The sequence below is a fragment of the Labrus mixtus genome, chromosome 19 (assembly GCF_963584025.1).
Source record: "Labrus mixtus chromosome 19, fLabMix1.1, whole genome shotgun sequence".
Classification (NCBI taxonomy): Eukaryota; Metazoa; Chordata; class Actinopteri; order Labriformes; family Labridae; genus Labrus; species Labrus mixtus.
Window position 1 is genome coordinate 21,059,328 of NC_083630.1, and position 12,427 is coordinate 21,071,754.

At 41.4% G+C, this 12,427-nt stretch overlaps 1 protein-coding gene across 5 annotated transcripts in view; it reads left to right on the top strand.

The window, feature by feature from the left end:
• Nucleotides 1-12,427, top strand: part of dpp6a (dipeptidyl-peptidase 6a) — a 208,477-nt gene that overhangs the window by 192,706 nt on the left and 3,344 nt on the right. For all 5 annotated transcript variants that reach the window (XM_061065077.1, XM_061065078.1, XM_061065080.1 and 2 more), the window contains 17 exons: nucleotides 2,745-2,899; nucleotides 3,002-3,099; nucleotides 3,680-3,803; nucleotides 4,047-4,085; nucleotides 4,253-4,360; nucleotides 4,612-4,703; nucleotides 6,612-6,659; nucleotides 6,774-6,892; nucleotides 7,822-7,893; nucleotides 8,435-8,542; nucleotides 9,053-9,122; nucleotides 9,919-10,113; nucleotides 10,584-10,638; nucleotides 11,196-11,295; nucleotides 11,829-11,887; nucleotides 11,985-12,057; nucleotides 12,162-12,235. In XM_061065077.1, the coding sequence (XP_060921060.1) occupies nucleotides 2,745-2,899; nucleotides 3,002-3,099; nucleotides 3,680-3,803; nucleotides 4,047-4,085; nucleotides 4,253-4,360; nucleotides 4,612-4,703; nucleotides 6,612-6,659; nucleotides 6,774-6,892; nucleotides 7,822-7,893; nucleotides 8,435-8,542; nucleotides 9,053-9,122; nucleotides 9,919-10,113; nucleotides 10,584-10,638; nucleotides 11,196-11,295; nucleotides 11,829-11,887; nucleotides 11,985-12,057; nucleotides 12,162-12,235 (1,589 nt within the window). The remainder of the gene's footprint in view (nucleotides 1-2,744; nucleotides 2,900-3,001; nucleotides 3,100-3,679; nucleotides 3,804-4,046; nucleotides 4,086-4,252; nucleotides 4,361-4,611; nucleotides 4,704-6,611; nucleotides 6,660-6,773; nucleotides 6,893-7,821; nucleotides 7,894-8,434; nucleotides 8,543-9,052; nucleotides 9,123-9,918; nucleotides 10,114-10,583; nucleotides 10,639-11,195; nucleotides 11,296-11,828; nucleotides 11,888-11,984; nucleotides 12,058-12,161; nucleotides 12,236-12,427) is intronic.

A 12,427-nucleotide genomic window follows, 5' to 3' on the forward strand; every position in this document is an offset into this window, starting at 1 on the left:
TTAATGAAAATGCTAATTGGTTGTTGATGTCTGTTAATTCCCCAAAGCCAGCACCCAGTCCCTCGGATAAACAGCAATAATGAAATTTTAATTGCAAAAGTAGATTTAAATGTAGCCTGTGGCACGCCGTAACAATAAGTCCAAGTGTTTCCGATGCCGTCTGCGTCGTCACAAACAGACTTAATAATGAAGTGGAATTGTCACGGGCCGTGCTTTGTGTTGTCGCAGAGTTTCCTCTGTGACATCTTATTTGCATAAATTCTTAACAACTCACTGTGTGTTGACAGAGTGCGAGTGTGTGTGTTTGTGCAGCAGCAGCAGGGCTGAAGGACCCAGCCTGCTCTTGTCTCTCTCCCCCCCCCTTCCCCTCTTGTGTTCTCCCTGTCACTTTAACAAGAGTGTGTGTGATTGCTACATAACTTTAAATAAACACACCTGCACCCAGCGGGTCTCGGGGGAACCCTCCGGGTCGCAGGTCTGAAATGAGTTGGAGTGAGTTTCTTGCTGAAAATGAAAAAGAACAACAACAACAACAAAAAACAAAAAAAAAGCAATGACAAACCAAAAAGTTATCTGGAGAACAGTGTGTAGTTGTACCTGGAGAGAAATTACTGCTGCTTGGATTGCTGATGGAATTGTACCTGAGTTCTATTTCGGTCGACGGGCTGTACCGAGATTAAAAGCTGCTGTGATTTATGACCTCAACATTTGGAACTCAGCTTGTTTTTTTGTGTGTGTAGCTTTAGAGAGAAGTACTGGGGGAGTTCGAGAGTCCCTGTATAGCAAACAGGTCGGGCAAAGTCCAGGCTGATAAGAACATGAAGCTATTTTCACCACTTTAACATGATCTTTAGCAGACCGGTTGTTCTTTAAGAATCGAATTTCGTTTACGATTCATGTTTTTTAGTATGCTTTGTGATGAACAGATCATTTCTTCTGATTCTGTGTTCTGTTGGTTTTAATGATAGATTTAAAAGGAGTGGATTTCACCACAGTGATTTCACCTATTGTTTGGTGAAGTACAGTTTTGAAGCCTTGGGATAAGCATCCTGGCCCTGGCCATCTTGGTTTTTGTGCCTATTGTTGCAATGTTTGGATGAGAGTTGGAGCTGGAAATGGCAAGGGGTTAGTAGAGGCTAAGTATGAGCTAATGCTAGCGTTAGCTTTGTTGACGAGGTTCGGTCATGATGCTGGCTGGTGAAAAAAAAAAACACTCCTTTAAGAAGTGGACCTAGCCAACTCTCAGTGACCTCACCCATTGGTTTGTAAAGAATGGTTTTGAAACTGGTGTTTAGCATTGGCCAGTGTCAGCTAATGCTAGAGCTAGCTTAGTTCATAAGGTGCAGCCTTTTTATTGACTAGCAAAAAAACACTAACAGCCACTGACTCTGAGTTATTTCTATAAAAACTGGAATTTTTTTAAGGCTGCTATGGTTAGGCGTACTTAGCGCTGCCTAGCTAGCCCCCCGAAACAACCCTGCTTTAATCTTTTGTACTGTGAGACCGTAATTATAAATCAAACAGCATTCTGTGATAACGCAGGCTTGTGATTAGCGGTTTTGATGACAAACTAATTTGGAAAATGTTTAATGATGTATTATATAAAGTGCTGTCTAGGCCGATTTCTCCGGCTTGCAATTGAGAGTTTTATCAAAACTTGTTGAGTCGCCCCCTGCTGGTTGCTAGAAATAATGCAGCTTTATGACACTTCTGAATTAGCTACACTGTTCAGACCTGGAGGTTTTGATGCTTAAATGCTCAGGCTACATATTTCAGTGTTTGTATTGCAGGACAGATTAACAGCATAAGCTGCTCTTGTCCTCATCATTGTGTTCTCTGTGTCTGATCAACAAGCGTGCGTGATTGCTACACAACTTTAAAATGAACTTGTACATAGTGGGTCTCAAGGGAACCCTCTTGGTCTCAGGTCTGAAATGGGTTGGAGTGAGTTTCTTGCTGAAAGTGGAGCATACACACACACACACACACACACACACACACACACACACACAAAAAGTTCTCTGAAGAACAGCGTGTAGTTGTACCTGGTGAGAAATTGTTGCTACTTGGTTTGTTTCATGGAATTGTACCTGAGTTCTATTTCGGTCGACGGCCTGTACCGAGATTAAAAGCTGCTCTGATTTATGACCTCAACATTTGGAGCTCTGTGGTTTTTTTTTATGTGTTGTGTGTAGGTTAAGGAAAGAGGTACAAAGTGAGTTAGAGTGTACAGGTGCGGGAAGAGGCAGAGTACTTTGTGTCTGATGGGGCGGAAAGGTACTTTTTATGCCTCGTCTTGAGTTTTAGGTGAATTATTACTCCTTCTGGGGAAGTTCTGAATTGATTAACCTATGTTTTGTATTGTCAGTAGATGGTTTGTGATGTACTGGCACTGTAACCTGGTACTGGGTAAAACAGGTTTTGACCTTAAACTGTACATAGAAAGTGGAATACCATCGTTGCACCAATCTGAGTGTGATCTTTGAAGGTTGACATATTGAGGTATTAAAGCAAGATAGGATTAGGCTTGTTTTCTTATTGCGTTTATATAATTAGAGTTCTGCCACCAGTGGAGTCGCCCCCTGCTGGCCATTAGAAAATAATGCAGCTTAAAGACACTTCTGCATTTCCCTGAGATTATGTCCATGCGCCCAAAAGCCTGTTCATCTCTTCTACTAATGAGTAACAACAGATTGTATTCTCAGTCAGTTTGATTGATGATCACTTTCTCTTCATTCTTCCAGAGGAGATTTTCCAGTCCCACATTGCTCATTGGTGGTCTCCAGATGGTGCCAGGTTAGCGTACGCCACCATCAATGACACCCTGGTGCCCAGGATGGAGCTGCCCATGTTCACAGGAACACCCTACCCCATGGGGAAGGAGTACCACTACCCTAAGGTGCAGTTTCATTCTTAACACTACATTAACAACCTTGGCGTACATATTTTTATTCAGATTTTAATTTTTTGCTAATGTCTCCATTTTGCTCATCCCGCCCAGGCCGGTGAAGAGAACCCGGTCATCACTCTGTACGTCGTGAACCTGAACGGTCCTCTTCACACCATCGAGATGAGGAGGCCTGATGATCCCAGGATCGGGTGAGGGACCAAAAAACTGTTTAACAATCAATCTGTCTGCTCTATCAAATGATGCATATTTTCCACCTCCTGCTTTCATCCATTAATTTACATATTTTCTCCATATGCATGTATTCTCTCATGTGTATAATCATTTTTTATTATAACTCAGGTGTGCACATAGCTTATATATCATATGTTCTTCTGCATCAGTTTGTTGCTCTGTTATTGTGCATTTCTTGCAAAGATCCTCTAAACTGCAGTCCTCCGGCGTTGCATATTTGCTAAGTGTGGTCCCACTTTATTAAGTTTAATGTCTCCATTTGCTCTTTTTACATTCACACTCAATTTGGCGTTGCCCTTTTGCTGTGGCTCATTATATCCTGCTCTAAAATGTCATGAGAGATCATTAATGATTCATTCATTTTGAAAAGTCCATCATCATTACACTTAGGAAACATTTAGTCAATAGTGATAGTATAGTTTCATCAGTGTCAGTAGTCTCGTGTTTGTATCTCAGTTGGGCTGATTTTATTGGCTGATTTAGACACCATAGAATGAAAAATAAGCATTTATATGTAATATGTTTTTGTTTTTTCAGTGAGTACTATGTGACCATGGTGAAATGGGCCACTTCCACCAAACTGGCAATCAACTGGCTGAACAGAGCCCAGAACATCTCCATCCTCACGCTGTGTGAGGCCACGACGGGAGTGTGTACAAAGGTACGATACGACACTCTTTATTGTCCCCTCTGGGAAATTAGTCTTGGACTCAAAGTGCTGCCAGACATTCAGCTGCCTCCACTCGAATCAATCAATAAAAACAATAGAAAAACACATCCACACATAAACAGAAAAGCACATACCGAGGCCCTGCCCTGTGTGTTTGTGAAATACTGTTGTATGCAAAGACGGTCGAACATGTTTTCAAATACTATTTAAAATCCTGTCAACTTGTTTCTACAGAAACATGAGGATGAGAGCGAAAGATGGCTGCACAGACAGGTAAGAAAATTGACAAATGTATTTGGAGATATCGATAATTAAAATGTGTATCAATTTGACTCCCTTACTTCAAGCATGTAGACTCTGTTACATTATTTTGTGGCCATTTTTGGGGGTGTCCCACTTAGTGAAATTAAGTATTGGAACAATCTCCTCCATGTCTCCAGAATGAGAAGCCTCTGTTTTCCAAAGATGGGCTCAAGCTGTTCTTCATTCGTGCCATCCCGCAAGGAGGAAGGGGGAAGTTCTTCCACATCTCCATGTCTATCTCACAGGTAGGAAAATGTTCCTGTTCATATTTCTCTCAGTCTTTTTCTTCTTTTATAATCATAATAATTATCCCTACAGACAGCCACTTTGATAAATGTGTAAATTGTGATAATGTTCTAACAGCTGTGTAAGCCTGCAGTTACACTTGTTGTGGCTCAATGTGTTTTTGTTTTGGTGACATTTAAGCAATCAAACTGATTAGATGTTCAGTGTTCATCCCCTGATAAATCTAACAGCTGATCGTTTCTCTCCAAAGCCCAACACGAGCACGGACACACTGCAGTCCATCACGTCTGGAGACTGGGACGTCACCCAAGTCCTGGCCTACAACGAGGAGAGCCAGTTGATGTGAGCACCCACAAAACACAAAACAGACAACATTATACATGACTTTATCTGTTGTTTTATTTTATTATTTATTAAAAGTTTCCTTTCTTTCAAGTGAAATAAATTTATTTGATTATCCGCTCATTTATGACCAGGTGAAGGATTTTAGTTAGCTAGTGAGTTTAAGTTTGAATTGGCTCTCCTCCCAGGCACAGAGGCCCCATCTCAACCTGCTTTGTTTATATATGAAACACATTTTCTCAAGTAGACCCCTGAGGATAATTGAGCTGTCTTAACAATAACCTCATGGATGTAGAACAGTGAAGAAATCTTAACGTTAAAGAAAAATAAGCTGAACACATGGAAATAAGTTAGAAGTTGCTCAGCTCACAGCACCAACTCATATCATATTTCTGCTGGACTGCAGTAGGGAGACACTGATGTATAATGTGCAGATGCGTTTCAGTGTCTTACCAATCTGCAGTGTCTTATCGGTTTTGCACTATCCCTTGGGATAATTCACCTCCCAGTAAAAGGGTTTTCTGCAAAGTCATCTTTTTTTTAACTGAAAACGTCAAAGCTTTAGGGGATTTTTAAGCACATTATATCCCTGTATTTGGTTATACAAAAATAAAGAATAAACAAAATAACTTTTATTCGAATGTGATATGAAAAGGAAATCTAAACATTTCTTGAACTGATTACATTTTCAGCACCATGGACAGAGACACAGATGGTTTAAAACTTCCAGCATTGAGACTCTGGCTGTTTTAGAAACCGCCTACTAAAGCAGTACTATGTGCTGATTTGTAGTATTCGAACAAATGCATTTCAAGTATACTCCAGGTAATAGATCAAAATGACGGATAGTGACGGCCATCCTAACAGGGGAAATAATCACAATCAGACGAAACAAAACAAAGATACCACCAATTATCTTTTTTGGATTCTCACAATAATGAAAATCAAAATGAATCACTTTTTTTCAGACCGTTATTCGATGCTACACTGTAGTGGTGTTTGCTGTCAGCTGGGCTGTTGTTTACTTCTGAATTCCAAGACCAAAAACCAGCTTAGCCGTGCCCGGCATACTGCATAATAACCACCGATTGTCATACAACATACTACGTTTGATAGTAGTATGTAGTAGGCAGTTTTGAAAACAGCCACAAGCAATTTGAATGTTTCAGCACCATGGACAGAGACACAGACAGTATGAATATTTCAGCAGCATGCACTGAGACACACGCAGTTGCATTTTTCTAGCACCCTGGACAGAGACACGGATGGTTAACATGTTCCAGCACTGCAGAGACACAGACATTTGAAAAGTTTCAGCATCATGAACAGAGCAGAGAGGGATTGTTAGTTGCTGTCAAACAGACAAATGAGGCTGTTCATTGTCAATCTGTGCCCTGATTATCATACGTTATGTATAAATATCACTGTTGCCCCAATATAGAGAAATCTAGTGTGCTGAGCACCCATGAGGAATGTGACTCATCGCCCTCATTCCCAGATCATTAACGACTTCACTGCAGGCCGCTTCAAGGCAGCTGTGATCTCACTAACATGATCTCACATCATGTACACGACTGCATTCACAGCAACACATATAGAAACAGTGACTCATCGTTCCCCAGGTGTTGAAGGGACTTGGAGAACTCTCAAACCAAAAATTACAATTCGGCCTACTTCTGCTCCAAAGGGACTTAATCCCCTGTTTTCCCCCCATTAATCATTCATGCAACATCTATTCTAGTGAGTAGATTGGGTGCTGCTTGTTCATTCCAGGTGCTTCCCCCCCCCCCCCCCCCCCACCTCCAGGTTAGGTCGAGAACACAGCTCTGCAAAACTCTCTCTATGTTGATGTGAAATCTAAACTCAAATCCCTGCCGTGACATTTGCTCGTCTTTTATTTCCATTTAGATACTTCTTGAGCACTGAGGACGGTCCAAAGCGAAGACATCTGTACAGGTTTGTACAGCTTTTCTCTCTGTTGTGTTTTCTGTTTTGTTGTTGGCTTACTTTGTGCTCATGTAAAAGTAAAACAATAAATAATAATGCAGTTTTTCTTCTTTGTTTCGATAGTGCGGACACGTTTGGTTCATTCAACCGCCGCTGTCTGTCGTGCGCCCTGACTGACAGCTGTGGATACATCAGCGGCTCCTTCAGCCACAACATGAGCTACTTCCTGCTCAACTGCCAAGGTAGCTAACACACTCACCTGTCCCTCATATTCAACTTATACGTTATAATTGTAGTATTATAGTACCAATTATTTTTTTAGCCAAATAGATAATTCAGTAGTCTTTACTGACACAAATACACATAAGGTGTTTTTGGACCACTGTTGAAAGTCTCCCCCTTTATTAGTTATTGTTGGTATGGTTTGACAACAACAAAAAATTTGAAAAAGGGCTCTTGTAGATAAATAATTATCAGAATGTCAAATCACTGTCGTTATGCTGCTACAAGAGACAAAAGCTTTTTTTATAGTGTTAAGTTTGATTTAAGTCTCAAAGCTTCAGCAGTTAATCACTGCTCCAATCTTTTTTTTTAAATCACTTTTGAACCTTCATAATATATCTTAACTGATCTCACGAGACCACGAGAAAATGACCATCGTGCCACCAAATCGCTGACTCAGCAAACATTTGTAATCAAGTCAAAGCCTTACTAGAAGACCCAACATGATGACTCTACGGTGTTATTAAAATGAGAAGAGAGAGAGAGAGAGGGGGAGTAGGGGAAAATAAATGATAGAGAGAGCGCAAACAAACACATTATTACCAAATTTTGCTAAAAGGATCAATCCCTTTATTTCCGATCCTTTCTCCCTCATAGTCAAGGTTTAAGGGCTGTGTTTAGTGTGAGGGACTTAGCTTCTGTTGGTGGCCTAGATACAGAAAAAAGCTATTTAAGCTTTTGCATTACATAAGCAAAGAATTGTCCCTTTGTGTGTTTGTTTTTCCCTCCTGTTATTTGCGGTAGGTGAGATAATTTGGGGATGGGATCAAAACAGATTTAGCTCTTTGCACAAACAGGAACAAAAATGCTCTGAAACAGTACCTGTGTGGTTTTTTTAAACTGAATGGTTTAAAATTGAGCTGATCAAAGTTTCTAATTTCCTCTCTAGGCCGGGACATCCCGTTTGTTTCCGTTTACAAGACACAGAGAGGCGCAGAGAGCGAGACGCAGGACAGAGAGAGTAAGTGTTTGAACGACTCAATCACACATTAGCATTTACACGGCTCCGAATAATGTTAAAGACATTAACGGTGACCTTGTGCACATTAGCATATCGGCTACATATGAAAACGACCTTGCTTTAAGCGGAGAGACGTGTTTCTGTCAGCGTGCAGAACGACCACCTGTGCACCGAGTCACTGTTTGTCCATCAGCCAGGTCCTGCATGATGTCAGTAATCACATTACTCCTCTGGGGTGAATGTTCTCATTAAATTATGAGCTGCTCAACAGCTACATCAGCATACTCTAATGTGATTTCCAAAGCGACAGACTGTGTCATCTTTAGCCAATAGGATGTCCCCGTCCTTGTTATGTTAAAAGCAGTCAGTAAACTCTGCACTGAAATCTAATCAGTGTTTATTCTTCAGCTGTTTAACAGGGTTTTTTTTCTGAGTGCATTAAAGCTAACTTGATTTTCACCCACCAAACAATGAACACATCACTCGTATCAAGAAGTCAAAGGCTTTTAAATCTTGTTGTTTAATGACATTCTGTCTGCAGGTATCGCAGAAGTCTACAAACTGGAGACCAACGAGAACCTGAGGCTGACCCTGGACTCCATGCAGATGCCCACGATCGAGTACAAGGAGATCATCATGGACGACTACAGTAAGCAGCAACAAAGTCACATTTAGTATCTTTAAAGGTGACAGTTTGAACACGAAGCAGCAGCTGGTTGTGGCACTTTGTCACATGTTGTGTATGTTTTAATCAGCTCTGGAAAAACAATTTTCAGTGTTTGTTTATATTTCATTTTCAAACTGTAAAAGGTTTAACTGCCCTGAGTCCTGAGTGGACGAATATTTTGAGTAATAAGACTGATATGTGTAGCTTTCTTCTCGTAAACTTCCAGGCTTGATCCACAGTACGGCACAGAGGAATAAACATGGCTGTTTGATTGTGTTATCATCAGTCTTGTTTTCTGAGGATGAGATATTTGGCTCTTACATCTACATTTCTCTACACTTAAGACTTCTCTCGAGGGAAGGATAGAGCAAATGTATTCTTATGTTTATTATAACACCGAAACCTAAAGGTCATAAAGCATCATACTGTGTGTGAATTCACCGGTCTTCGTATTCTGTTTGAGATAACACGTGTTTGTCTCTGTGTTTACAGCCTTGTCATTGCAGATCCTCAAACCTGCCAGCTTCATGGAAGCGTCACACTACCCTCTGCTCCTGCTTGTGTATGTATTAGAACATATTTTCACTCTCTTCTGTAGAGCCTCTACTGCACACACTTTCACTCAACAGGGTCTTGAGTCCACCCCCAGGTTGTATGAGGACATGACTGTTCTTATAAATCGAGGCCTCCTGGAAAGAGTTTTACTTGCATGTAAGGTTTTCTTCTCCCTAACGTTAGCTGGATTAGGATGAGTCCCTCCTGTCCTGTCATTAGCATTAGCATTAGCATTAGCAGGTCTTTCCTCAAGGCCCCAGGTATGCTTTAGTCTGCAGCTCAAATTTAAGAAGAGTTTGGCTTTTCTGCTCATCACAGCCACATTCCTCTGTGTGATTCAATAACAGCAACAATAACTATGCCCCATTAGTTGAACAGAGAAAGCTTACGCTCCAACTGAATGGTTTTCCACCTCAAACACTTGCATGCCTCAAATAATTAGACAGGGAGCAGAGGCTTTTTGAAATCATGATCATTTTAAAAAGATATCAAACTTCCCTTTTCCTGCCAAACTTAAGACAGAAGCATTTTGAGCTGTCTGTTATTCTTGTGCCTCTAATCAGCGGTACCTTTCTGCACATTTTAACTCACTGCGAGTTCACAGATACCCTCAGTAAATAGTGCATACCCAAATATATTTGAAAAGCAGGGGAAAGAAGGGATTAGGTTGTGTACTTAGTGTCCAAAAGCAGACACATGCTCCTTTGATGTCCCACTATTTCAGGTTTATTTTTTTATATATGACACATTTAGCAGGTGTTTCTTTAATCTGGTTGACTGTGGTTGTGTGTGTGCTTGTGAAGAGACGGGACACCCGGTGGCCAGATGGTGTCGGAGCGCTTTAGCTTGGACTGGGCCACGGTGCTGGTGAGCAGCTTCGGCGCTGTGGTTGTGCGCTGTGACGGCCGAGGGAGCGGCTTCCAGGGGACAAACCTGCTGCATCGCATCCAGAAGCAGCTGGGCGTGTACGAGGAGCAGAACCAGAAGGACGCACTCAAGTATGAGAAACATTTCACTGGTGTGAAAGTAAACATGAAATAAATAGCTTTTTATTCGACAGTTGCACTGGAGTTGTTGACAAATCCTAGACTCTACTCTTTGTTTTTTAATTTATAAAGACCCAACATGAATCCACTGTGAGCATTACATTTAAAAAAGTCAGAGAAGCAAAGAAACACACACTCCTTTCAACAGCGAGAAACCTCAAGCAGAGCCAGAATCATGTTGGAGAAAGCCAACTGCGGCAGTGTTGGGTTTACAGAAAGAGATAAATAGAGAAGGAGAAAAACAAACAGAGAAACAACAACAACTGCAGAGAGAAGTACAGCAGATTTATGACTATGTCCCTTTATGCTATGCTATGCTCTATGCTATATGAAGTTTCCTTTAAAGTTGCCAATTCTTGTGTTGCTGCATATGCTTTGGTTTGAACCTCACCTCACTCATACATAATGTTTTATCTTTTCAGTTTCCTTTTGAAAGAGCCCTACATTGACAAAACCAGAGTTGGAGCTTTTGGAAAGGTGAGTAGACGTTTGTGTGTCCTTAAAAGAATCAGTGTGTGTTCGGGCACATTCACACTAGGCAATCCGTACCATGCCCAAGCACGCTTCACCCTCATAAAGTCCAGTTTGTTGGACCAGTGTCTTGGCATTGGCCAATCAGAAGAGGTGTGCTTTGGCACGGTACAGTTCATGCATGACAGCGTCGAGTCCCCCTGTCTTATAACCTAAGCACCCTTCATGATCACGTTAAGCCATGCATGTGTTTTATTGAAACGTTATGTGGGGGGGGGATGGAACAACTGGGACTAGTGTGAGTGTGCACCTCACATCCATGTTGGACCATTAAGTTCTTGGAGTGTCCTCTTAGGTTTTCAGTTTGTCCAAAACTCAGCTGTGCACCACAATTAGTCCATCGGGCTGTTCAGCATTCAAACATGGCAGCGACTGAGCCCACGATGAGGGGTTATCATCTGAATTTCTATGTTTATAACAAGGAACACCGCAAACAATAACGCTCCATCGTTGTAGCCTTCTACATGGTGAATAACCTGATTTTGTGTTTTTGTTTCCCTCAGGTGTACGGAGGCTTTGTGACCAGCTTGTTGGTCAGTGGCGAGGATTCGCCCGTGAAGTGTGGCGCTGTTCTTTCACCCATCACCGACTTTGAATTATATGGTAAGTTTGTAAAAAATAAATCTTCCAAAGAAGGTTGTGAATAGCTCAGATATACAGTACCAAGACCCCAATAATAACAGAGCCAGACAGAGTTAACCACACCGGCCTCAACTCCAATACCCAAAGAACAAGATGTGTAAAATGTAGAATCAGTGCAGAGTTAGAGTGACAGAGACGGAGACGGAGAGTCGGTGCTCTTGTAGCTTCACCGAGTCAGGAAACTGCAAATTAAGGAGGAGCTGGTGTGACTGATTTCCCCGTCTATTTGATTCCTCTTGCTTTGCCTGAGGAGGAAGAGAGAGAGACAAGCCAAGACACTGTATAAGTTTGGAATTGCAAATGAAGGGGACGTCAAGTCTGAAAAAATATGTAGATTGGTGAATATATTTGAATGTGGAAGAAGGACGGACCTGCTGAAGGATATAGTTTTTGCCGGTAAAATGGTTGGACTGAAACGAGAAAGCAATCTCGTTAATCAAATGATGGTAGGATTTGGATTTCAGTGTTCTCACTCGACGCTCTCTCCTCTGTAGCCTCTGCGTTTTCAGAGAGATATCTGGGACTGCCTAAACCTGATCCAAGAGCGTACACGGTAAGATCTGATCGCTATTCTTCTGCTTCTAATTCCAGTAAAAAAATGGAAGTGTCTCACTTAATCTGATTTGCTGCTTCGTCTCGCTTCTCCTCAGATGGCAAATTTAGCCCACAGAGCGTCTCAGTTCATGGATAAGAAGTTTCTCATTATCCATCCAACAGCTGATGGTAGGATTTTTTACAACCTTACTATAAATCATTTTAATTTAACATGAAAAAAAAAAGTTCAGTCTTTACATTTATTTCTCTTTTATTGAATTCTGTTCCCCCAGAGAAAGTCCATTTCCAGCACACGGCAAAATTCATCTCCCAGCTCATCAATGAAAAAGCCAACTACACCTTACAGGTACGTGGTTTTCTCTTCTCTGGAACAACAACAGCTCCTGGTCCAATTTCTCTGGCTGTCTTTCATCGCCTGGTTTAGTTTTTTCCACAAACCTCTGGGAGCTTTTTGAACCAGGAGGCATCCCTCAGCAGGCGGAGGATTAGCCCTCATTCACAATGCCTTCATTCCACATAATGAGATTATGAGACCTTC